The sequence below is a fragment of the Podarcis gaigeae genome, assembly GCF_964106915.1.
Source record: "Podarcis gaigeae genome assembly, chromosome: Z".
NCBI classification, from domain to species: Eukaryota; Metazoa; Chordata; class Lepidosauria; order Squamata; family Lacertidae; genus Podarcis; species Podarcis gaigeae.
Genome location: NC_139691.1, coordinates 12,460,506 through 12,487,046, shown reverse-complemented (window position 1 = coordinate 12,487,046; position 26,541 = coordinate 12,460,506). Strand labels below are relative to the sequence as shown.

General features: G+C 41.4%; 1 protein-coding gene across 12 annotated transcripts in view; it reads left to right on the top strand.

The window, feature by feature from the left end:
* PBX3 (PBX homeobox 3) overlaps positions 1-26,541 on the top strand; it is a 229,479-nt gene that overhangs the window by 5,490 nt on the left and 197,448 nt on the right. For 3 of the 12 annotated variants that reach the window (XM_083721224.1, XM_083721229.1, XM_083721233.1), the window contains exons 2-3: positions 3,904-4,527; positions 5,801-5,874. In XM_083721224.1, the coding sequence (XP_083577350.1) occupies positions 4,331-4,527; positions 5,801-5,874 (271 nt within the window). In that variant the 5' untranslated portion in view covers positions 3,904-4,330. Of the gene's footprint in view, positions 1-1,746; positions 2,921-3,081; positions 3,106-3,159; positions 3,719-3,903; positions 4,528-5,800; positions 5,875-26,541 lie in introns of those variants that run through there. The other 9 variants (XM_083721223.1, XM_083721222.1, XM_083721230.1 and 6 more) reach the window with 8 other exon arrangements.

Sequence of the window (26,541 nt, the reverse complement as noted above, 5' to 3'; positions counted from 1 at the left end):
AGCTTTACCTGCTCATCTTTTGTTTCCCACTCCAATAATAGGAGTTTAGACAATAGTTTTTCATTATTCTCTAATAAATCTCTTTCAAATTGTGAGCTTTTGTCCAGAAATCCGTTTTTCTTACCTAGTTTAAACATATCATACAATTGGTGGTACTGTAATCAGTCTGTTTCTTATTTCTTCCATTGGTTTCAATCTGGGTTCCCTCCTTGAGAGGTCCAGTAAGTCTCTATAGGTCGTCCACCGTCTGTCCATGTTAATTCTCTTGATTGTAATAGCTTCCATTGGTGATAACCATAGGGGTGTTTTTCTTTATAGCAGGTTCTTACATTTCTCTCAGACTCTATACAGATTCTTCCTGATCACATGACTTGAAAAACTTGTATATATTTTAGCTTCCCATGCCAAAGACATGAATTTTACTTCTGCACTAAACAAATCTGTTGTAGCCTGGAACTGAGTGTGTGCAGTGTAGCTGACTTGTGCTGAATGGGACACAATTGTGGCCAGCCTGAAGAAGCAGCAGTAAACCATGGTGCCTGACCATAAAATCAAGCCAAGCCAGAGGAACTAGAATAATGACAGCACTTTCACTGAGAAAGTGAACTGTGTGTTTGTTTAGGCCCTGGTTGAGAGAAGCTGTCAGAAAGAATTAATGCCAGTATATATTTACGGTATTGCATTAATGGTTTTATTGTGTATTTTAACTCTTGTTGCTACTTCTTTAGGTTTTTTTGGACACTGCTTAGATTTCTTAATGTATTCAGTGGCATATAAATGATCTAAATAAATATGATGGCTGCTTAATTCAGTGCTGTATATGGAATGCTAGCTGATTGGGTTTTTTACATTAGTTTTTTCTTAAGCTTATTGTGTTTTTATTTATTGTAGTATGGTTTCATTGTTGCACTTTTCTTCCTTTGACCAATGCCCTAAACTGCTTGAGAAGTCTTGCAGATGCAATTTCTGTAGTAAACGAGATAGGATAGTGCTGTCCAGCATCCAGTTATTTGCATTTTTCTGGAAGCAAGCCTAGTTGAATAAAGCAAGTAGTGCCTCTGAGTAAGCATGCTTCTTGTTAGGCTGCGATTCTGAGCACACTTACTTGGGAGTAAGAAGTGAAGAAAAAAGTAGGAAAGCCGGTACAGTTTTGCTTCCGAGGAAGCATGCCTAGGCTGGACTTAAAACGCCTCTCATGCAAGCGGGGCAAATTTTCGGACTTGCATTAAGTTTCCTGAGCGGGGAGATGAAGCCTGCAAGACTGAATATATTAACTAGGCAGCCTGTCCCAAGGGGCACAGTAAGCACGCCTAGGCTGGAGGTGCACAAAGAAGAGAAAGCTGGCAAAGGGAAGGGAGGGTGTTTGAAGGTTGCCAAGGCGAACAACGGCGCGTCGCGGGGGAGATGCGCCGCGGCCCAACTAACCGGGCCTTTCCCTATGCTGACACCTCCCAGAAGGCCAGCCGTTGCCATGGTGATCATCAAAGGCCGGGGCAGCGCGGCTTTCTTTTAACCCCCTTTCTTCGCGCCGCGTCACGTGCCCGTTCGAACGCGCCAATCACAAGTTCCTCAGCGAAGAGGGGCGGGGAGAGCGTGTGTTTCTGCGTAGGAGGGGTGAAGGACGTAGGCAGCTTTTTCTTCCCTACTTTCACCACAATCACATATGATTGGCTAAGATTCACCCTCCCCGCGCCCTGATTGGTCTGCGGCACATCTGGGTCTTTTATGTGGGGGTTCTTTTACGTTCTGTCTCTGTGTGTGTTTGTGATATTATTTGTTTTTGTTTGTCTAGGCCCCGCCCCCAGCTAACTGGAGGGGCGTGACGTATCTCCCACCGCCTCCTCCTAAAACTGTTCGTGACACGCCTCCTTTTCCACCCGCCTCTTTCCCTTCCCGCCCCTTGGTAACAAGACAACCTCAAGAGTGGCGAGTTAGACGTTATTAGCCGCGCCCCCTAAGGGGCAGGACTAAAAGAGCGACGCTCGAGGCACGGCTGAGGGCGGGTAAAGGAGGGCGGGGCCTGGGATGTGGGTCGGGGGCAGCTTCTGAGGGGAGAGTTTGAAAGGCAGGAATTAAGAGCCTAGAAAGCTAAGGCTAGAGAGTCAAAAACTGAGGAAGGGTCAATTGATGGCAGGGACTAGGGGAGAGGTGAAAATACAGGGATTAGGGCTGAAAGGATGAAAATTGAGTGGGGGGGGGGTCTCAAGAAATAACGGTCTTTGGTGGAAGAGGTGAGTTTTCAGGAAACTGAGGGGTGGTCAAGAAATGATAGGGGCTAGGGTGGAAAAATGAGGGGGTCGTCCAGGAAATTGAGGAGGGGGTGGCAAGAAATAGCAAGGACTGGCATGGAACGCTGAGGGGGTGTTCTAGGAGATTGAGGGTCAAAAAATGAAAGGAGCTGGGGTGGAGGAATGAGGGCTCCTCCATGGCCACCACCAGAAGTGCACCTGGTGAAGCTTTTCCCCCATTGCTACATTTACCTGCTTGCTGAGAGAGAAGGGTGAATGGGTGAAGAAATCTCTTCACCTGACGTATTTCTGCTTATCAGTGAGTTGTTAGTGGAAATGCAGCATGATAGGAAAGTAACCCCCCAAGTACAGGTAGAACTGGTGTGTGCAGTCCTTCAACTACCTGAGTGGAATAAGGGGCCCTGACCTCTCTTTCCGTGCTAGTTGCACCCGCCCCGCCCATCTACTAAAGGGGGAACATTGGTTAAAATTGGCAGAAATCGACGCGGGGTTGCCAGTTGCATTTAGGCTGCCTCTGCCTTACCCATGATTCGAGCAGTGTTTTGTGGGGGTTGTGGCAATACCAGTAAGGGGTGCTCTAGGAAGAACTAAGGAGAGATGCTTGCAGACACAGAAAATGCCAACGGAGGTGGAGTCCGGGGAGGGATGCTGAGGCTGCCATCCTAGGCGCTGTGAGTTAAATCCTATTGAAATCAGCAGGGCTTCTTAGTTTAAAGAAAAATTGTGGGAGATTAGTCTGTAAAATATCAGCTGCGCTTGTGGATACCGTAATGAAACTATCGCCGAAATATTTGGATCGGGGGCTGGTTCTGAATCTATAGTAGCCAGGAGTTCCGAGGGGGCGGGCTCTTGTAGTGTAAGTATCAATGGGGAGGGGCTTTGGAGCAGCTGCCTAGAGGAGGAAGGGGGAGGGGCTCCGGCTGGCTCCCACGTCCCCTCTAGTCTCTCTCTGCTTCTCTCCTCCTTCACAGGGTGACACGTCTGCAGGGTGAGTGAGTGGCATTGGCAGACTGTCAATCCCTCACCAAAGCGGCCATCAAACAACATAAAACACACACAGTCACTGAGCTGCTGGGCTCATAAATTCCAGCTGGCGGATATTTTTGCACATTGCTTTGCAGAGAGTGTGTAATTAATTTTTTTCTTTACTTCTCCCCCCTTTTTTTTAAAAAAACCCCAACATCCGCTCTTTTCTTTTGCACAAGTTGAAACTTTTTTGCTGCTATTTTATCTATCCGTTGCACAGACAAGACAGACATTGGGATCGTTTGTTATGTATGTGTGTGTGTTTTTTTCCGAGACGGGGAAAGGACAATCATTTTTCCCTCCCACCGGCTGCATTTTCTTGTCTACTTTTTCTTGTCTTTTTTTTAAATGTTGCAATTAGGGGCTGGGGGTGTCTGCTTGGTTTATTGTGATTTTTAAAATCCCCTACCGTGTGTCACACTCGTAACTTTAAGGATTTGAAAGTAAGTTTTATCCCGTTCCCCTCTTTTTTCTTTTTTCCCCCCTTGCTGCATTTTTACAAAATTTTCGTCCTCTCTGATTCCAAGAAAAGGGTTTTCAAAGGAGGAAAAAAAAAACAAAGACAAGTAAGAGAAAAGACATAGACGAGCAACTAACTTTTTTTTCTTTCCCCCCTTCCCCCTTAAAGGAAATAATAAAGCCTTTGGGTGAAGATTTGTACCAAAGGAAAGAAAACTTCAGACACCTTATCAAGGCCGTTTATCCGAACCACAAATATTGTGATGAAAGAAGATTGTAACTAAAGAAGAGAGTGATTTACTGCTCTGGAAAGCAGAAGAGAGAGTGGAATAAACAACGGAGATCCGGTCAAATATCAAACACTGATCCCCCCTTCTCTCAGGAGCAGGAACTGAAATTCATTACAAGAACAAGAGATTTACTTGCATTTTCTCTCCCCCCCCCCAATCTTCCAAGCACAAAACCACCTTATCGTGAAGCGCTTCTTTCCCCCCCTCCCTCCTCCTTCGCCTCCTCCTTCTCCGGCGTGCCGTTTCTTCTTCTGCTGCCTCCGTTGCCGCCTCTCCAAGTGCATTGATTGGGCTGCGGTAGGAGGCATGGATGAGCAGTCCAGGATGTTGCAGACTCTCGCCGGCGTGAACCTGGCTGGCCACTCGGTACAGGGGGGCATGGCTCTGCCTCCTCCCCACGGACACGAAGGGGCCGACGGCGATGGCCGCAAGCAAGACATAGGAGACATCCTCCACCAGATTATGACCATCACGGACCAGAGCTTGGATGAGGCGCAAGCAAAGTTGGTCTCATTAAAACAAAAAATCCCAATGTTGTGTATATATATGTGTGTGTGCATGTGCGCGTGCGTGTGTATGTATGTCTGGTGCGCTCGTGTGTGTGTTTATATGCGTGGCGCTTTTTGTTGTTGTTTCGCTCCTTGCTGTCTCCTGCTGGGACCAAATATTCTTGCAATTAAGACAACCCTTTTAATACTAGAGGAGAAATGCGCGCGGGGGGGGGGGGCACAGACCACGGGCAACAGCCGGAGTTGGTCTGAATAAGGGAGAGAGAAAAGAAGCACAATATACATGTGCAAAGATTCCTTCCTCCCACCCCCACCCCAAAATCTGTCTTATTGCACTAATGCTTGGAGCTGGGCTGTTGCTGATAACCTTTCCTTTATTAGGATGATGCCCTCATTTAAGGGGTGGGGGTAGAATCGGCCTGCCATCCCATGCTGCTCTCATCTTGGAGGGTTTGCGTTTTCTTTCAAAGAAGTGTGAACTTTGTAGTGCTCTGCACAACCCCCAAATTGGTGTTTCTCTCGAGTTAGATTGATTTAAAAATTAAAAGAGTGAGGAAATATTACAGGGTGCAAGGGATTGGGAGAAACAGTTCCTCCCCTCCTTTTTTTTCCTTAAAAGAAATTATTATTTTTAATATAAATTGCAGTAAATACAAAACAAAGCATATACTTGAACTCTGGAAATCCCCTCTCTTCATAAATCAGTGATGATGATATAGCAAATTGGAAAGCTCTGACAAGCTGTGATTTATGCATGAGAAGAAATGGAAGGAAATTTTCACATCAGGTTTCTGGGGTTTTGTTTTTTAAAAACAGCAACGATAATTTTAAAATGAAACAAAACAAAAACTTCTTCGGTATCTCTTCCTGGCTGTAAGTGGCAGGCAGGGCGGCTGGGGTTGACTGGGTTTTCTTCTTGTCACTTAGTCTTCACTTCCTGATGAAGGAGAAGGCAGTTGACCCTCTTGCCACCCACCCCCAACTCAGTTTGCACCTATGGTGATTAAGTTCAAACATCCTTACCTTTCTCCTTAACGTAGGTACTCTGTTCACATTGGGATCACTCCTTTTGCCCTCTTGAGCCTAGCTTCAGCCTTCCCCATCAAAAGCTATACTCTTATTCCTTGTCAACTTTAGTTATTCCTTTGCGTAGATCAGAATGCAAAGAGTAACATGTAAAGACTTCAGTTAAAAATTATTTTCCCCTCCTTTGCATTAAGATGCCAGGCTTGTGCTAATACCTTTTTAAAAATCTTTTATTTTGCAGAAAGCATGCACTGAACTGCCACAGAATGAAGCCTGCTTTGTTCAGTGTCCTCTGTGAAATCAAAGAGAAAACAGGTAGGAGACCACAAGTTACACAGCTTTTGAAATGAACCCCTTTCCCTCTCTCCCCCCAATAGGTAAACATTGCAATATACTTCTCTCAGCGAGCTCTAGGAGAGCTGCTTTAGGAACCGCAGCCATCTTTGATCATCACCTCCTTGTCTGTTTCTGATCTTTGGGTTGGGAGGTAGAGGCGAATGTAATCAATCAAGAATGCTTTTTAAAAAAACAATTCATAATCCTGCTGCAGAATGAAATGTAAATGAAAATGGTAGTGTATCACCTATTCAGGGTAAATTCCCCCTCTCGCTGCAGTCAGGGAAAGTAAAAGCAAGGATCCGGCTTTCTTTCCCCTCCTCCTCTGCCTTGTTTTGAGTATCTGCTTCTTAAAGAAGCAATGCAAGAGGCTGGAGAAGCCAATTACAGCCAGTGGCCCCTCTGTGTGAGAGACCGAAAGAGCCAGCAACTTTCTTGAGCCACTCTTGTATTTGAGTTTGTCAGTACCAGTTTATATGTAACTGAAAGGAGTCAGTCAATAGCTCTGAGCTCCCACGTTTTGTAGGAAAATTATGGGTGTTCAGATGTGCTTTGGGAAGACATTCTTGACGTGTGTTCTATGCTCATCTTTACACAGAGGTGGGAAATACATATATGTACATATATTTTCTGTGGATATTTTTGGCAAGAGACTTTGCCTCTGAAAATGGGGGCAGCATGTCAAAGAGAAAGTACCTAATCAGAGAAAGCATCTTGTAGAACTAAGGCTAACAGGACAGTAGAGCTGTGTGCTTTCACACTGAATGAAGTGTGAGAGACTGAAAACCACCTTCTCAACAATTGGGTCCGCAAGAGATAAATATCTTAATGTTCATAATTCAGCTCACAAAGCTAAAATTCTACTTTCAGACATTTGATCTGAGTTGTCACTAACTGCGATTAGCATCTGTGTGGCACTTGACTTCAGCTTATTGTTGTTTGTATAGATCTTCCAAAACTCCCTCCCCCGAACTGCATGGCACGCTGAAAGGCCTGGTAGATACTGCAAGTGTAAGCATGTCTAAGGAAGGCATGCTGCTTGTGTGCATGATAGAATAGAAATGCTGGAATATATAAAAGCCAGTGAGTTTTTAAAAACAATAAGAAGCAGGCCTTTTAAAAGAGGTTCTGTACCTCTGTGTGTGTACAGGAAATCCAGCAATGTCTGTCTTTTAGCATAGCAGTTACTTTAAAAATGCTACAACAATCCTGCTTTCAAGCAGTTGGACTTCTTATTCTTTAATATAAAGATGATGATAAAAATGCCTTGTTACAGTAGAACTTTGTGCACATACTCTGTACCTAATAGGGGTGGGGGAGTCAAGGAGATGAGAAATCATTAATAGTAAACAACCCCTGACTGTACTGGAGTTAAAAAGAAGGAAATGCTGAAAGTGTCCCATGACCTCTTGGGCAGCACAAGGTCTCCAGCACCCAAAGTCCTTAAAGTCTCTGTGTCCTTAATATTTTAGCTTCCACCGAAAACTAAACTCTTCACTTTTGGCAGAAGTCAAAAACTATGTATTGACAACAGCAGATTTCAGTTATGTAGGTTTGGGTCCCTGTGATATTTTATTCACAGACAGCTTAAACCTTATCTATTTGAAAGAAAAGTTTAGTTGACCAGTGTCAAAGGTGAGTTCAGAAGAAAGAAAGTCCTTTTCCGGGCTAAAGCACTGCTGGCGTAGGTTCTATGCTAGAAGAAAAGAGGCTGATAAGTTATCTGGAATATTGGGTGAATTTGGTCACCTGCTAAAATGCTGTTCTGTCATCCACAAGTTATATTTTTCTATGAAATAATGGAGGCATAACTTTATTGATTACACAAATTATGAGGTATATGGTAGAACAGTACTCATAATCTAAAGCACAGTCTGGCATGCAGGAAGCACATATTTTAATTATTATTTTTTGTTCCTTCTTTCTGCCTTCATATAAACTCTTGTAAATAATAATTGTTGATACAAAGTACCTCTTTTGTGGTCAACAAATCAAGCAATATTTGTTGTTATGCATCATTTTGTGTCTGTTTAAACTGTGATGGTTTTGGCATATACATTTTGACATAACTTTGTTAGCATATTTGGATACTTTTCTCTGAGTGTTTGCGGTTGTTTTATTTTTTATTTTTATTTTGTTTAATTGTTGCATGTCATATGTTCTAAAAGATATGTTAAAAAATTAAAAACAACAACAACAACAAAGGGATGGCTTCTCCATCTGCGCAGAAGTGCAGTCCTTACCAACTCAAGAAGCTTAGGAGTGGTGGAATTGATATGTTGAGTGATTGATGAAGGAAAAATGCATCTCCCCTCCCCACCCCCATGAGTTTTTATAAGGCAACTCTCATTCAGGATTGCCCATCTGAGATGAAATGGCTGAGTACACATTAGCAAGGGAAGCATGAAAGCAAATTCTTGCATATCTTGTATTGTCTTATTCTGGAAGGGGGGGGGAGGCGATTTCCAAATCTTCCTCCAGTGTTCTGATCCACTCTTAGTACTCCCTTCTTTCCTAATATTTTACGCTGTTCTTCTTTTATATACTTGTATGTTTCCGTATAAATTTTAAACTTCCAGAATAAAGACGTGTATGTGTGTTGTTGTTGTTGTTGTTGTTGTTGTACCAGTGGGATTCCTGCCCCATTTCCCTGCCACCCCTCTGCTATTTTACTATGTGATTTGATCCCAGTAATTCCAGGCAGTTTCTTTGTTTCTTTTGCTTTACAAAAATGTAGCATAGTAAAAGAGAAGCATTTGTTTTCCTCCATTTCTCATAGAAAAAAAACTATTGTCATTACTCTTTGATAGGGAAAATGGAGAAGATTGAAAGTGGGAAAAGGGGGGCACATAGTAATCTTGGCCTAAAACAGTAATATTAGACTTGTTTGTTCTGGTAGATCTAGGGTGGTGCTGTCTGAAACTGAAAAGCAATGCTTTTATCTTTGAAGATAATTAGAATTATTTGCAGTCAGTGATAAATTTGACCACAAGATCCTTAAACATACTGGACTTAAAAAACACACACCACACAACTTACAAGTACTGCCTTGTAGGGCTAAATATGTATCTCTTCTCGGGTTCTGAGGTACTTCACAATCATTAAAATTGTCTGTAGTAATTGTTTATTTCCATTTGTATAAATGACCATGTTGAAAATAATTCATTTATGTTTCTAGGATCTGATTGGATAGGTGTGCTTATCTTTCCTTTTTAAAAATACAGGGGTATTCTTTTAAGGGCAGGGAATATAAGAAATAGCTGTAAATGATATTCTGTCTCCCACACTGATATCTAGATATCTAGAGGCAGGTCAAGGTAATAGGCATTTCAAAACGGCATCTGTTTTGATTTTTAACACAATGGGAGAAAATGAACCATAAAACATTGGGAGTCCTCTACTATTGTGTTACGGCTTTCCTATTAATCTGTACCTTTTATTTCTGTCATGCAAAATCCAAAGTTATTTGCTAAGGTTGCTTGTTTTGTTTTGTTTGCTACCCCTTCTTGTTTAAGGGGTTCCTAGTCTTATCACCCCAGCCTCCAGCTCAAAGGCGATGTATCTGAATTAACTTAATATGGGAGTACATTAATTCTGACGGTTTCTAAAGCAAGTTGGGAATTGCAATCATTTCCCGGCAGACTGTTCATGACTGAGATCTGAACCAGTATCTGAGCTTTGTTGTTTAGTCGTTTAGTCGTGTCCGACTCTTCATGACCCCATGGACCAGAGCACGCCAGGCACTCCTGTCTTCCACTGAGTATCTGAGCTATATGTTCTAAATTTCTGCATGTGAATGTGTGTGTGCTTGTATGAGTGAAAGAAAGAATTGTGTCTGTCTTTCTTTAAGAGTCAAATATGACAGCTGCCAACCAAACCCTAATTTAATGCCACTACAACCCTAAATCGCATTCATTCACTAGTAACTCCTAATGGCATACATGATACCTTGCCAGATTTGTGGCCTTTGTGAGGTTTATAAACGGGGACTGACTTAGGGAGATAATAAAGCTTAATGAACTTCTTGGGTACAGGAGGTGTCTGCAGGTCTGTTTCCATGGCTCAACAATTTATTTAAAAGTTTTTAAAGTAGCAATTTTTTAGTCTCCCGTCCTTAATGTCTCAAGTCCTCATATCAAAAACTTGTTTTGTTTCCCCTCTTAATAGAAATGCCTTAGTCACACATGTGAACTGAAATTAACAATAGAGTTAACTTCTTGTTTCCAACATATGCCAAAACCATTGGTGTTATTGTTGCAGTTGTAACTAGCCATGTAATGCCACTCCACAGAGAACATTTCCTATTATCTCTCTGTAGCCACATGGGTGTTCAAGGGCCAGCTCATGAATATGTCTTACTTTCATCTCTTGTAGTTATGCAGACTAGTCAGTATAATGCAGCAAGACCTTAATGATTTCCTTCTGCTGTAAGATATTGAAAATAAGTAACAAGTCTCCATCTTAAAAGAGCAAAAGAACTGTTTCCATTGAACTTTTCAGTAATCACAAGCTGGCACAGACACTGTAGAGGTAAAAAAACCCAGTGACTAATATTTAAACTGTTTAAAAGTTTGACCGGGTTGCTGTTCTTGAAAGTAAATATGAGGTTGTGATATGTTCAGCTGGTTTAAAGTTATTTTGTTTTAACCTTAATTGCTTCAGAATGAGGATTGTAATCTTCCCCATTCTCCCCCCCCCCCCACTCAGTACTATACTGTTAGGAATTAAATTAAAATGCAGGGCTCACTGTCAGTGGTATTTTTTACTACTACAAACCGAATGAAGTAAAAAAGGAAAAATCTTTCACGTAACACACAAAAACATTGAAGTCCCATTGCTATTCCTGTAGTGGTTCTCTAACAAGTTTGAATATGTGTTTGTCTCTACTTTAACCTTTCTTATTAGTGTTTTTCTCTTTTAAAAAAACAAAAACATACAAAATATTTTGTAAGCCCACCATCTTAGTGCTATCAATATTGATTGTAACAAACCTGTTACTGCACTGCACCTTTGCCAGAGGACCTTGATGTATTGAAGTACCGAATAAGCCGCAATTTGATTAGAAGTGATCTCTCGCTTCTTCTTTTTCTTGCCATTTTCTTCTCCAGGAACCTATAAGATATAATCAGAACTGCTTAACTCAGTCTCTGTGCTGTTTTTTTTAAAAAGAGGACACTTAATTTGTTGCTTTGACACCAACATATCCTTGCATATTTTAAAATATTTTAAACGGATTATGAGCTGTCATCCAATATACTTCTGTAATGTTCCTTCTAACTTAGATCTCTTTTGCATCAAATCAAAAAATGAATTAATGTTACGGCTAGGTATAGGTTAGTGTGAGACTGTCTAGGCCAGGCCTTGCTGTACAGATTTTAATAGATTTGTCAACTCAATTCCTACAGCTCTTGATGAGAATTCCTACAGCTCAATGAGAAATGCCCATTTATGTGCCCTGTGAATATTATGTGATCCTTATTTAATTCAGACAGCAAGCTACTCAAAAGGCATATATCGGAATCAGTATCACAAACATCTGAAAAGCTTCATTTTATAGAGTACAAAACAGTGAGCGTGAGATATTTATCTAGTTGTTTTTTGTTTGTTTTTAACTTCTCTGTAGCATTTCAAGCCTCAGAGAACAGGGCTAGCTGAATGTTTAAGATGCATGGGAATGACTAATAAGGTTGTATACCAGCAACTTAACATAAATCTAGAGCAGGGTAGTTTTTGTCTTCCTCCCCCTGTGTATCACTGATTGAATGAGATGTAGATATTTCTATGAATTGACATCAGGAGAAGAATGCTTTGGTGGATCTTCCTCCTTCTACTAGCAGTTATGTTTAATGTCATTCACTTATCAAGATGATCAGCACAGTTCTGATAAAAACTTACCTAACACACTCCCTTCTTTAACCACCAGTTTGACCTTTTGTCATGTTTGCATTTCTTTGCTAGACAATTCATATGTTCTGATTAGGACTGGAATAAATAATTTACAGAAATAACTAATGTGAGCAACTGAAATTTCTGTTTGGTTTTTGCACCTCCTGCTTTCCCTCCCTCCCCTGTTTAAGAAATGTATGTATGGGGTAGTTCATCAACCAAACTGATAAATTACACTTTTCAACTGGACATTACAGCTATTCCAGTGTTATCTATACAACATAGTCAAACAAGGGACTTGCATATGGAGGCAAATGAAGTGTGAGGCTGCACCAGCCTGTGCATTTTTTTCCTCTCTCTCAGAAGGTGCTACTTGCATTTGTCTTGAGCTGGGAGTTGGAGAAGGAAATTGGTGTGCTAATTTGGCATTCTGTCATCAAACCTTGATCCTTATTGCTGGTCTTTTAGAAAATAAACATGTAGCAAACCTTTCAGTTGGAGTTTCTTCTTCTTTCATATGTATATTGTTTATCTAGCTCCTATGGCCGTTTAAAAAATACGCATATTTTGCAAGATAAATGATAGAGCTCTTCAGCTATATGTAATTATTGTCATCAGTTATTGCTGGTTCCAAGAGCTCAGTCTTCTTTGGTTGAAAGTGAGGCAATTATTCCTGAGAATCTGATTGAATCCAGTATTTCTTACAAGGTGTATCGCTAACTAGGTTTGATCAAGATCAGAAATGTTGCCAAGTAGAAACTAAAGTCTGTCCTTGCTCTAAAGCTATACCTGAGTTGGATTTAGCACTTATATGCTGTCGCTTGCTGAAGGGGAAATCCATTTTCAGCTGTAGTCAGATAACTCTGGCGGAAAGGATGAAAAGAGTTTGTTCAAGCAGCAGATATTTGGGGTGGGAGTTCTTATTTCCACTTCTTGGCATCTTGCCATGCTTTATATTATTCTTTAACCTGTATATCTGATCTTACTGTCAAGCAGGTAGTTTTTCACATGTATGTTTTGGGGCTTATTTGTGTGTGAGTATCATACAAGGATGAAACTCTTTCCCCCTTATTTTTAAAAACCTTGATAAGTTATGTTTTTTGGCATACATCATGAAGCAAACCTATCCATCTCAAGATCTCTTCCCATGCAATCTAAATTAAGATTCTATGCGGGCCCTTACAGATGCTGGTAACTTTTGGCAATTATCATTTTGTATGGTGAGCAGTAGTAAAACAGTGTGCGGTAAAAGTGTTTAGAGGGAGAAAGGATAAATAAATGGGACAGTTTTGCAATGCAAAGTGGTTTGGGGTGTTTTTTGAGGATTTCTTGGCTCTTGCTTAACTGCTATTGTGAAGCCTGGAGCAGATTTTTTCCCATTGCTAATGCCCTAGAAGTATTAATTCACTTTGATATGCTAATTAGAGGGCATTATGCAAGAAATGAGATTAAGTGGCAGCATGAAGCCATTTGCCTGTCAGTAAATTGAGAGCTTTAGCATCAGGAGGAGCTTTGTGTGTGTGTGTGTGTGTGTCTGTGTGTGTGTGTGTGTGTCTGTGTGTTTTCCCTGAGTTTCTCTTGGTTTTGCATATAAATAAAATTGATTGAAAGGTCTAGAGAAGCTTCTAGAACATTGGTGGTTCTTCTCTTCTCTTCTCCTCCCCCACCTTTCCTTTTATGATTATTTAAACTTTGTGTTAGAGACTTTCTCTGCATATTAATTGATCTAATGGGAGACGGTGAACGTGAAAAATTCCTTTGTGTTTCACTGGCTGTACGTTAAGAGAAAGGAAAGTGCAATCTTGTGTTGGGTGGCATTTCTGTCTACCTCTCTTCCCTCCCCTCCCCTCCACTGACCTGTACATTTATGATGTGGTGCTGTAAGACCCTTCTGTGCAGCAGCCTTGAAACGGATAACAGCAGACTTTGGTTTTGGCCTTTGAGATGGCATGATGAAGGTTTGATTTCAAGAGTAACACCAAATAAGTTGCAAAGTAGCAGCAAAGGCCTGATGTCCCCCCACCCCCACCCCACTCACTCCCGGAGTTCCCCATGAATTGGTAAGCAGTGCACACACATACATAGTTCAGAAAGAAAATGTTGTGTTGTGTGTGGATTTTATTTGCTATTAAGGAATATGGGAGTAGTTTTAAAGGTTGACCTTAAAATTGGTAAGAGCAAGTAATTCAGAGTTAAAACGTATGTTCTAACCTTAATTTGATTAATTGCACTTGTTGTTGGAGCTCATATAGTGTATTATATCTGTGTAATAAGCCTCTCATGGCAATAGGGTAACTGGTGGTAATGTAGTTTTTTATCTAACTCAGATCATCCCAACTCCATTACCCATTTCTGATGCTTAGCTTCTGTGGTATTCAGAATACTGATGCACAAAGAAGCATTGAAGAAAAAATATAAGAGTGTGAATGAGCATGTGCACACAGAAAAAAACTGTCTTACTGTTTTTCTGAGTCTGCTTAGTGTGTGAAAGCTTGTACTTTTTTTTTTTTTTACACCTTAATATCCACAGCTAGCGAAGGTCAAATTCCTCTCTAGTTCCCTCTGTGCTCTGCCTGACAGTTCCTTGTGAAGTAAGCTAGGCTGAGGGCTGAATAACATTTCACACTCTTAAGTACTTTGATATGGATATCCCAGTGCAAAATACATATGGTGATGCATTGACTGTAAGTGATGAAAAGGCATTTTCTGAATAGCTGGACTCCTCTTTTCCGGGCACAGACAGGGGCCCCAGTCCTTCCCTGCTCTTTATTTCTATATATACTGTGGGGAACTCTTGTCATTTTGGTGTATGCCCATTCATAAACAAAATTCTGCAGTGTGTGTGTGTGTGTGTGTGTGTGTGTGTAGTTGAATATCCCTTCTATAGTACAAAACTATAACTGAATGGGCCATAGAGAGATTTTGCATCTCAAAATGCCTAGGATTTATTTCCTCAGGTTAAACTGCAACTAGCCATTTAACTGTAAAAGGCTAAAAAGCCCACCAGAATGTGAGAATCAAAGGCAACTACAGGCAATGACCAATTTTTGACCCTGGCATGCGTTGGTGGAGTCAGCATAAGCCTGCTCTGCCCCATTATGGCCCTTCCCTTCCCCATTATGCTTCCTTTTCCAACCACTATCCGGTCACAAAGTGTGTGTGCACGGTTGTACATCAAGTGGATGCGTGTAAAGCAGTTGTTGCCTGTAGAACAATTCTGGTATGACTTCCACAGGACTATCATAATAAACATGGGGGTATGGTGCCCTTATTGAAACAAAACTTGATGGGTAAAAATAGGATGAAAAGGCTTAGTTAAATCAATGTTTGTTCTTTTTGGTCAGAACCTTTTCTCTTCATTTTAAAAATCATTTTGGATTTGGGGAAAAATTGACTGACTAATGCCCAAAGAAAATTTCCTTGTAAGAAGTAACTTTGGATTAGTAACTAACTGTTCATTTCTGAGCCTTAGCTCCCATAACAAAAGTGCTCTTGAGGAATGTTTTTTCTTACCCGCTGCCTCCACTATATTAATGTTGCTCAGGGGTCATTGCAATAAAGGGGAAACTTCATGAATAAAATAAAGGAACTGAATCCATTTCTGATTTGAGGTACAGCACTATCAGTTTGTAATATTGCAACTAGGTTGGCTAACTGGAGCTTGAAGTTGTGGAGTGGCTGGAAGCAGAGAAGTGGTGGGAGGCACCAGTTGGGGAACCCCCAGGGGCAGAAGGCTCAGAGACAGGGGAGTGGTGGTGGGTCAGTGATGCAGTGGTCAGAGGCAGAAGTCACTGACACTGGTGTGTTTATTGCTGACCCACTCCTTGCAAGTTTGAGGTCACTGGCTCAAGGGCTCCTGATCCAATGAGTTCTGACTCAAGACAAATAATGATGCTGGGTCCGAAGTTGGTTTTACCTCTGCCTCTGGTGCCCCTTCCTATCTGAGTCTGAGCTTGAATTCAGGCCGCTGCTTCGGATGGGGGATCCTGATGCAAGTGAGGTGGAAATTTACTTTGCATGGCTCTTTTTCTCCTGTGGCTCTCTGCCTCCTGGAACTCTCACCCCACGGAAGTTTGTCTAGTGCTATCTCTGTGCAGAGATGTGAAAGCTAGGGGGGAATCTGAAAAAATTGGGAGGTCATTTTTATTTATCTCCTAATTTTTTAGAATATTTTGGAAAACCCCTGAAACAATTGTGTGGGCAGGAGGGGGGATGTTTCTACCTGTCAATTTTCACATCCCTGGGACCACCCTGGACTTTCACATCTGTGTCTCTGCTATCTCTTTGGTGCCAGGCAAATTCTTCATCCAGCCCTTCTAGGATGTTTTCCAAAGATTTGTTTGGTTTTTAAATGCTCATCTCTTGTGACTTTATTCTGCTGTATATAGCTTTATAGTGTGTAACGTTCAATGTTGTATATTCAGATTAAAAACGATATGTATATTGAAAGTTAATCTTACCGTTAATTTTAATACATATTTTGTTTCATGTAAACATCTTAGAGACTTTTACAGTTTAGTATACAAATTCTGCTAAATGCTTAAAATGTTAATTTGGAAATAAGTCCCATTGTGTTCAAAAAAGCTTACTTTCAGGTAAGTCTGCAAATAATTGACGGTGGAAATTTCCATGGATTCAGGTGGAAGTGGAGGCAGTCTGTGTACAAATCATAGGTTGCTCGCTTGGTTGTCCTATCTGTAAGGTAAAGGTAAAGGGACCCCTGACCATTAGGTCCAGTCGTGACCGACTTTGGGGTTGCGGCGCTCATCTTGCTTTATTGGCTGAGGGAGCCAGCGTACAGCTTCCGGGTCATGTGGTCAGCATGACTAAGCCGCTTCTGGAGAACCAGAGCAGCGCACGGAAACACCGTTTACCTTCCCGCCGGAGCGGTACCTATTTATCTACTTGCACTTTGACGTGCTTTTGAACTGCTAGGTTGGCAGGAGCAAGGACCGAGCAATGGGAGCTCACCCCGTCGCTGGGATTCGAACCGCCAATCTTCTGATCGGCAAGTCCTAGGCTCTGTGGTTTAACCCACAGCGCCACCCATGTCCCGTCCTATCTGTATGCTAGTTATAATGCCATTTGCACATATAATGTGACATTTTATTATGTGCTTTTCATAGTTTTAGACCTAATGTATACCTACTGTAGACCATGACATACAGCAGTTTCCCTCGACTTGGTGCCCTCCATGCAAGCTTTGCTTGGTGTTTGAATTTGAGGTCAGATTTATCAGATCTTTATAGTGGAGGCTGGTTCATCAGGAGCAGCCCCAGTCTGCCTCTACCAGCCTGCTTTTTATTTACAACCAGTGGGGATGTTTCTCTGCTTTGGCATTCTCTCCAACATTCCTCAGATGAAAATAGGGACATTCTATTCTACATTCTCTTCCATCTGCAGTTCCATCTGTGTGCCAAAGGGAGAGAGGGTTTTTCCTTCCCATTCAACTAGAGGCAGCAAAAGGGAGCTGGAGTGCTCAAGTGATAGGAGGCTGTGGAGATGAAGCATCTCTCCTTGACAGTGATGTAGCTCATACCAGAGCATCAAAATATTCCACACTTTTTATTTTGTTTCAATAAACCCAGGACTTGTGCATTGTATGTGTATTGGGCTAAATAACAGGCTGGAGATATATATACACACCCCTTCCCTCCCTCCCTCCCTCCCCTCCCTCCCTCCCTCCCTCCATATATTGTTATTTTACCTTTGCCTCCTCTCTCTCTCTCTCTCTCTCTCTCTCTCTCTCTCTCTCTCCTCTTATGGTGCAAGCCTGGATGCTTGTTTCTTCAGGAAGTGTAAGGGAATTTGCTCATAGGAAAGTGGGAGATGTGTGCCTTCCATTGCAATGTACGTTGAATGCATGGTGTGTACAGTAGATTGTAAGTTCCTGCAGGCAGGGACCTGATTATTCCAATGCCGCTCTATGTGCACACACACTTGCAACAACAAAATAATCATAGTAATAAAAATATGCTAATACAAGGGAGGTATTTCCCTTACACTGGTAGTGGACAGCTGGATACCTCCATGTATATATTTAAGGCTGTAGTCCTATACAGTATACATTTACCTGGGAGTAAGTCTCAATGAATTTAAGTGTTTGCTTATGAGTAGACATACGTAAGGCTTGCACTGCATTTTGACCTGAACAACACACAGTTTTGCGATCTCCTTCTACGAATTGCAGCAGCCCAGCAACCTGATTCAGCACATACTTACATAGGAGCCGGTCACATTATGTTTAGGAGTGCTTATCCTCACGTGTATGCAGAAGATTGCATCCTGGTACCCCACTTTCTGTATAAGGTTATTCAGAAGTAAGTCCCACTTGATTCCAGGTCATTGTTTGTGTGCAGTAGGACCAAGTGCATATTTACTCTGAATAAGATTTCATTGAGCTTGGAGGGAGTAATTACTTCCCCTTCCCTAAGAAACCTAGCTTTACTCTTGTCTGCCATCTTATACACACCTACTCAGAAGTTAGCTTTGACTCATTCAATGGAATTTACTCTCAGGTAAAGGCATGGAGAGATGGAGTGAAGTAAACAAAGGCTGGTCAAATTCAAATTTATTTATTTACGGCTATTAGCCCATAAAATATGTACAAACCTAAAAGCACAGAAACATAAAAACCAATACATCTAACAACAGAAGGGGAACACCACGATGCAAGGGTGGGTCATTGAGCAGTGACAAATAACAGCTTGGGGCCCGGAAAGATCCAAGGGACGGTTCACAGAAAAAGGAGAACTGGAGACGAGATCCGTCATGCACTCTCATCATAACTGTCCGATTAGTTTTTGTTGTTGATGTTGTTTTTTGGCTGGTCGCCTCCCTGTTGAAAGGATCTGAGGAGGCAGCAAGATATACAGGCATAACTGGGCAACCACCCTTCCTTCCCTGGCCAAGAGGGCTGAGTTCTTCCAACCAGTGCCTGGGAATGAAACCAAAAAGCAAACCCTTAGGAAAGGAGGCATGAGAGATCTGACAGGGTCCTAGAGGCCACCTTCCTTTCCCCCCAAAGCCTAGTACAGTAAGCACTATCTGGGAAGGTTCCCTCATGCCTCCTTCCTAGTATTGCTGCTGCTGGCCCAGAAGCTGCTTCCCCTGGCTAGGGGAATTTGGGACTCTCTGTGACTGAGTAAGAGGCTGTGATTGCTTAAGGGTTTTCGTGAGTGTACTGGCATTTCCGTGGCCCTTGGAGGATATGCAGTGGATCCAGGGGCATACCTAGGGGTTGGCAAAACTGGTCCCCAGTAGGGGGCCAGGCCCGCGGGGCCCCCCACAGATTGCTCCAACTGAGGAAAGAGAGTTAATTGTGTGGGAGGCATGATAGCTAGATTGCCTGGATGACGTTTGCTTCAGAATAAGTTAGGATCATGGGTGGGTGGGGTGATAGGACGGATGGTGTCAGCTCCACTGCTTTTTTCATACCCACCACCTACAGGGACTTTTAACTTCTGCCAAATTTTGTGTGCATGTGCGGTCCCCACGAGTCTTGGGGGACCTGAGTGGATCTGCCTGCCTCCCTCCACTTGCTGCTGGGCTGGGCTGTTGCATTGCTGCTAATATGTGCCTGACTGGGTGAGGGGAGGGGACCCTGGATCAGGTGGTGGTGGTTCCAATGGCACCTTGGTCCTTGTGCAGGACTTGCTAGTGGCTATTGCGGTAAAGTGATTATTTTTCTTTAGGGGGTGCCAATGCAGCTCCTTGCCAAGGGTACAAGGGACGCCTAGGTATGCCTCTGTATGGAACCACCTGCTTATTGATTTTCCTTCCTTCTGCCCTTCTACTCCCAGTGAGCATGAGCTACAACTGGATCTGAAATACAAAGGGACTGAATTTAAATATATTTAAATACAGTGGTACCTCGGGTTAAGTACTTAATTCGTTCCAGAGGTCAGTTCTTAACCTGAAACTGTTCTTAACCTGAAGCACCACTTTAGCTAATGGGGCCTCCCACTGCCGCTGCACCGCCGGAGCACAATTTCTGTTCTCATCCTGAAGCAAAGTTCTTAACCCGAGGTACTATTTCTGGGTTAGCGGAGTCTGTAACCTGAAGCGCATGTAACCTGAAGCGTATGTAACCCGAGGTACCACTGTATATGTTACTATATTTACACCCCATTTTCAGTCACTCTCAAATGAGCTTGTATAGTGAAGATGTACAGACCGATACTATTAGAACAAGAATACATAGGGGCATGTCTGGAAATCTTCTGGTTCCTAAGCATTGATGATACAGTTCAAGTTCCAGGCTGCAAGGGCAAGTGGAACTACTGATTGTAAAGACACCTGCCAACAGACGCAGCCCCTCCATTTGAATTTATAACCACATAAGAGAAGATTACTTGCTTGTTGTTTTTGAGGTTATTCTTTTAAGGATATTTTAGACACTGAATTTCTGGCTTCATTGATTACAATGGAATATTTATTTTATTTGCTTTTACAGCTTACATCCTGCCCTTTGTCGTAGGACTCCAGAATAATACAGTGCACAAAAATAATAATTAAAACACAATAACAATTACATTAGATAAAATACCAGCAGCATTTTTTACATTAAAAAAAAAAATTCTTGGGGGCAACTCAACAACATTTGCTTAATTTTCTAGTAGTTTGTTGTGACAGAACTGGCCTATTGGTAGTAGTCTTACTAATATTGAAAGTGTGTCTCATATGCATTGATGCTTAATTTACATTGCACCTGACTTTATGGGAGCAGATTTTTCTTCCCACCTGGCTTCCAAAATTTTGCAAATAAAATTGCACCCTGCTAATAACAGTGTGTATCAGCCTCCCCCTCCCAGGAACAGAGTAGCTTTTTCCTGCATGGTGACCTAACCTTTGGCCTTCCTTGATGTTTACACCTGGCTCCAATTTCCCCACTGTGCACCCCCTCCCCAAGTTTGCAAGGGGTTGGACTACATGGCATGATCACATGCCAGAAAAGTTTCAGGGTGTCCCCCCCCCAGGCAGCTGCCATGTTTATCCAAATAAATATTTGCTTATGTGTCACTTTTCTTTTTTTTAAAAAAAAGTGAAATATTTTTCTTTTGAGGGTGGCAGCAGCAGTGGAAATGACTTTACAAAGAGCCAGTCAATCTATATTCTGCATAGCCAACTTCTGCTGAAAAAAGAAAAAGGTGATCCTGACTCCATTCTGAAGCTTATACTGTAGATCTATCCAAAGGGGTGCAAGTGCAGTTCCACAATGGGTTTATAAATCAATATATATTGTATTACTATTTTGTGTTTAAACCCCTTTATTTACATTTTAATCACTTTTTATGACAGTTCTGCCCCAGTGAGATTTGATAGGCAGGTACTGTAATGAGCCCTTTTCAAGTAGTGGTTCAACAATTGTTGAATACCTTTCCCATGGAGATCTGTTGGGTCCCTTCTCTTTGTGTTGGATGGAAGGTTTTGTTTTGCATAAGCAAGACTTTAGTTTTGTGAGGTTTTTTGCCATTATATTGCAATTGGCTTTTAACCAGCTGTTATGGATTTGTTTTTATCCATTTCCAGTGCCTTTGGTTTTATTTTTGTGTATAGTTTACGTTTCTGGTGCGTTAATGTTTTTTAGATTTTTGACCTGGGGACAGGAAAAGCATGATAAATTCATAAATCTAATCTAACAGTCATGCAAGATAAACCTAGATTATCCGTTGGTGCTGGTGCAAGCAGAAATCTGATGGTTTGTTTAAGGCCAACCAGTCTGTTTTGTGGGTGAAGTGAGAATGGAACTGAGGACTTCTGACTTACACTTCTATACAGTGGTACCTCGGGTTACAAACACCTTGGGTTACAAACACTTCGGGTTACAGACTCTGCTAACCTGGAAGTAGTACCTCAGGTTAAGAACTTTACCTCAGGATGAGAACAGAAATCGCGCGGCAGCAGCGGGAGGCCCTATTATCTAAAGTGGTACCTCAGGTTAAGAACAGTTTCATGTTAAGAACGGACCCCCGGAACGAATTAAGTTCATAACCAGAGGTACCACTGTACTATATTACTTCAGGTCTCAACAAGCCATCCAAGATTGTGTGTCAATTCAACTTGACTTCAAGGATATATTTATTATCATTTTTGAACAAATTATACAAACATGAAAAGTTGTGGAAATGATTGTGTGCTAGATAAAGTGATTCATTATAGGAGCAGTCGGGTTTATGGCACTTTATACCAGGGTTTTTCTCAAAAATTATAGCACAGTCTTCCTGTCACTATAAAAACTAGTGATAGTCTATAATATCACGCAGTAGTGGTATTTTTAGGATTTCATTTGTTATTCAAATGGAGTGGGAGCTCTCAGTTTCTTTCCATCATGTTTCTTTCCTTTGTTGACTTCAGGTATTTAAAAGACAGAGAGACAAGCACCCTGTACTAAAAGTGAACTAGAAATATTATGAGGATGTTATTCCCAACCCATCTTCTTGTCAGGGGTCAGCAAGAGCAAATTATTGTTAGCAGCCTTGTACTGTTTTAAAAACAGCTATAGGGTCAATTACTCCAGGATTGCTTAAACACTGTGGACTCGTGGACCTTTGAACTAAGAGCATGCAAGGCAGTAAAACTGCACCTGGACTGCTGTATTTCAGATTGTGGAAATGGGAATCACACAGCAGAATGCTTTCCTTGTTCGTTTACCTGCACAAACAAAATAATGCAATGAGTAGTTCAGTTGAAATTCTTCTGCCTCCCACCATTTATTGATATCTACATTTTTATTGTAGGGATTTCTGAATTATGGATAATATATTTCTGTTTCCCAGCAGAATGAAGTGGTATAGCCCAAGTACTACCTTATCCAGCTGGTTTGCATGAACTAGGCCTTATGCAGATATCCAGGTGTGGGCAAGCATCCCATTAGAAATTTCATGAGCTAGATATATTTAATTTTTGCTCAGGGAGTTTCATGTATTGAGTTAAACTTGATTATATCTTGAAATGAACACTTGTATGTTGCTGCAGACATATGGTAAGGTAGTACCTGAGGCACCCTGTTAACTGCATAACAAAGACCCTGCGGCACCTTCAAGACTGACTAGTCTTTTGTCAGTTGAAATTCCATAGGACCAATAGCCTGCTTTACCAAAAGGGACTTGAGAAGGTGGTAGATACCGGTACATGTTTATGGGGCAGAGATGAACAAGGAAAGAACTAAGGGTAGCAAATGCAAATAATGTGGCCTCATAGGATGCTGGTCATGTTGCATTTATTCTGAAGAGATCAGTATCCTAAATGTGAAAGCTGTAACTTGGACCAAGGGAGTGACAGGAGGCAGTAAACAGTGAAATCAAAGGAAAGTCTCTGGATTTCTGTAACTTAAAAACAAACAAACCCTGCTAGCTATTTTGTTGCTTTTGATTCTCCCTCCCCCTTTGAAGGCTAGTGTGGTAGAAAGATAGTCTAGAAATAGGTATCGTGTCTTAAACCTCCCTCTGCTTCCACAGGGCCTAGTGTGATACCACCACTAGTAGGTGAAATTCCTTCCTGGGACAGATACAAGGCTTCTGACTGCATATTGCTGTATTTTTATGCAGTACTGATTTTTCAGTCTGGGCTTGTGGAACTAGTTTCTGTAATGCTTGTGCTGAGAAGCTAAACTAGTCTTGTGTTGGGGCCAAATTCACCCTTGGTTAGCAGAAAGAAGTGAATTTGCTATGAATTAGTTCGTACTGGTTTGCCACTTGTTAGGCCCTTGACGTGTTATCAATAAGTACCTTGGGAACTTATTGACTTGTTGGTTCTTGACCTTTTGGCTGTGGCTAAGTATAGGAATTGAATGCCTGAAAATTAAATGATAGGCTATATATGCATAAATTCTTGGGTGTCAGTGTATTACATGGACTAATTTCAGTTTACCTGAATTTACAGCATTTAGTGTTCAATAAAGGAAATATTTCTTTCAGTATACAGAGAGTAATAATATTGTGGTTGCTAGCACTAAGCAAATCAATTTCCTTTTACAGGCTGATTATCATAACAGCTGCTGTTTAATCACCCTGATTGTTAGGTAACTTTTCAATTGCCTCAACATTTTGGGGAAAAAATAGGTAGTGCTGCCTCACAGGGATCATGGCACAGTTGTGGCTAACCTTCAACAAGGTGTGAATCGGTTTGGCGTGTATTAGTAGTAGCGATAATCCCAAACCACCAACTTCTAAAAAATTGGGTTGTACTTTGTAGCACCTCGACTTTAACTATGTTGTGTTTTGTTCTTCCCATGCTTTCAGCTTCTCATCTTGGTGAAATTAAATTAAAGAGAAAAGAGAAAAGAACCCATAAGTAAAAGTGGCACTCATTTATATGTTAGTTCTCAAATTTGTAAGGGTAGATTGACAGTGTGCACTTTGTCCCTGTATTCCAACCTCCACATACGTTCTGAAAGCATTCAGGCAACTCTTCAGCTATATTTTCACAGCATGTTCACTAATTATTGCCTGAAAAGTCTGAACTTTTCCAGACAAACAAGATTCACTTTACTATTGATACACACCATAGGAAGGACAGCCTATGATCTGCCTGCAGGTGTCTTAATGGGTTTTTACTTCCTGGCTTCAGCATTTGATTTGGAAATACCCAGCCAGGAATCCTATCCATGTTCTTTGTCTTTCTCCCCTTGATCATGTATGTGTCAATAGTGACCTTAAGGACTGGTTTTCCCCATAGAAGATCACGTTCTGAGGCATGTATGTCTGGTTTTAATGGACATTCATTCATTTATTTATTTTAAATTGTTTTTTGTTAAGATTTTAAAAGAAAATTTTAGCATTATCAATGCTGATAAAAGACACAAGTTACATTTTACATTTTCTGCTACCTCCCCGCAACTTCCTGCAACTTCCCTTTCTGTTTATCACATATTCCTTTCTTCTGCTTATAGTTTTATATACCTTATATACTGAAATTAAAATTGTACTTCATTAATATATTCTTAACATTTTACCCTCATATTTAAATTTTCTCTTTAGGCTTGTTGATTGTAAGTGTCTTAATTAAATCCTGCAAGTGAGTTCATTTAATTACATTGCTTCTGTATATACATCATAAAAGGTTCCCAATCTTTTAAAAAGTCATTATTGTCCTTATCTTTAAGTGTTTCAGTCAGTTTTGCCATTTTGGCATATTCCATCAACTTTTCTTGCCATTGTTCTTTTGTTGGTATTTCATCGCTTTTCCATCTTTGAGCTAGTAAAATTCTAGCAGCTGTTGTTGCATACATGAATAAATTATTCTTGTCTTTTGACAAATCTTGATGTAAAATATCTAATAGAAAAGCTTCTGGTCTTTTAACAAAAGTCGTCTTAAACATTCTTTTCATTACATTATAAATCATATCCCAATAGCTTTTAATTATTTTGCAATTCGGCCACATGTGAAAAAAGGTACCTTCCTTTTCCTTACAGTTCCAACACTTATTGGAGCTTGTTCTAAACTCCAATAAGGAGGTTTGGTTCTAGTATTTGCCTGGATGACATACCACCTGTAATAAAATTTTATTATTTTGCATGAGCAAGTGGTATGATCGTGTAGGAGATACTGGTGTAATAGGCTGTATGCCCCACTGGGCAGTGACTCTTAAGAGGGATGGACAGGCAAAGACCAAACTGGCAGGTCTGTAAAGGAATTCAGCTGAACCAGTACAAATGATGTAGAAGAAGAATGCAAGAAGATAAGTGATCCAGGAGCTACTTTTTGGGGGTTTGTGGGCTGGAGTTGGTGTAATAAAAGGACAGGGCCAGGATATATAGTTCAGGCTGTAGATAAGCACAATCAGAATTCTGCCTCCTGTCCCCCAAAATCAGTGTGTGGGGGGGTGATATATGTCTTTGGAACTACCTATTAATTCTTCCAAGCACTGAAAAGGAAGTTGCTATTGTGGTGAATCTTGCTCAATTTGGGACCTTTTGCTTGAGACTCATGTAAATATCGATAAAGCATGCCCTATTCTGCAGCCAAACCCCCTGCAAGACTTCTTTCCCCTGCAACACTCCCCCCCCCCCCGCAACACCCCCTGCTCTTAAAAGCCTTGGCAAGTGTAAGCTGAAGAAGCACATTTACAAAGGAAACAATTGACTTTAGCTTCTTTTGTTGCTGAAAGTGGCCCCCAGTGAACTGACTGCAAGGACTAGATAGAGCCTAACGGAATGGAATGGCCGCCTGCTGGCTGGCTGGCTGGCTTGCTGGCTGGTGCTGCGGCAATGCACTTCCTCTTTGTGGTGCAAGAGAATTGGAACAGGCGAGACATTTATCATCTCCTTTCCCACTCTTTGCGCTTGGGGTGGGTGGGGGGAAGTTGTCAGTGAAAGAAAAAGAACTGTAATCGCACATTTACATATGCTTCTAATTGTTGATTTGGGGATTTTCTATGAATATGGCTTCGCAAAACAGATGCTGTTAGAGGGGGCAAAAAGCAGGAATGTATCTCTTATTTTTCTCTCCCTTTTTTGGGGTGGGCAATGAATTAAATGTTTTTGTGGCCCTCTCATCCGTAGCTGGGAGCGGTTTGTGGACCGCGTCTGCAAACGCGCCTCATAATTGTTTTTCACACATAAGTTATGCAAATGAGCTTTTATGGCAACTGGCATAACAATTAGCATCCTCCAGCAATATTTTAGCAGGTTAATTGCAAAATTTCTAAATTGTACATCTGACTTGTTAATTAGGCATGACAGAGGTGGTAAAACAGTTATCTTCAGGCAGTGGCAGCCAGGAGCTGCTTGAAATGCAAAGAGCAACGATTGATTGGAT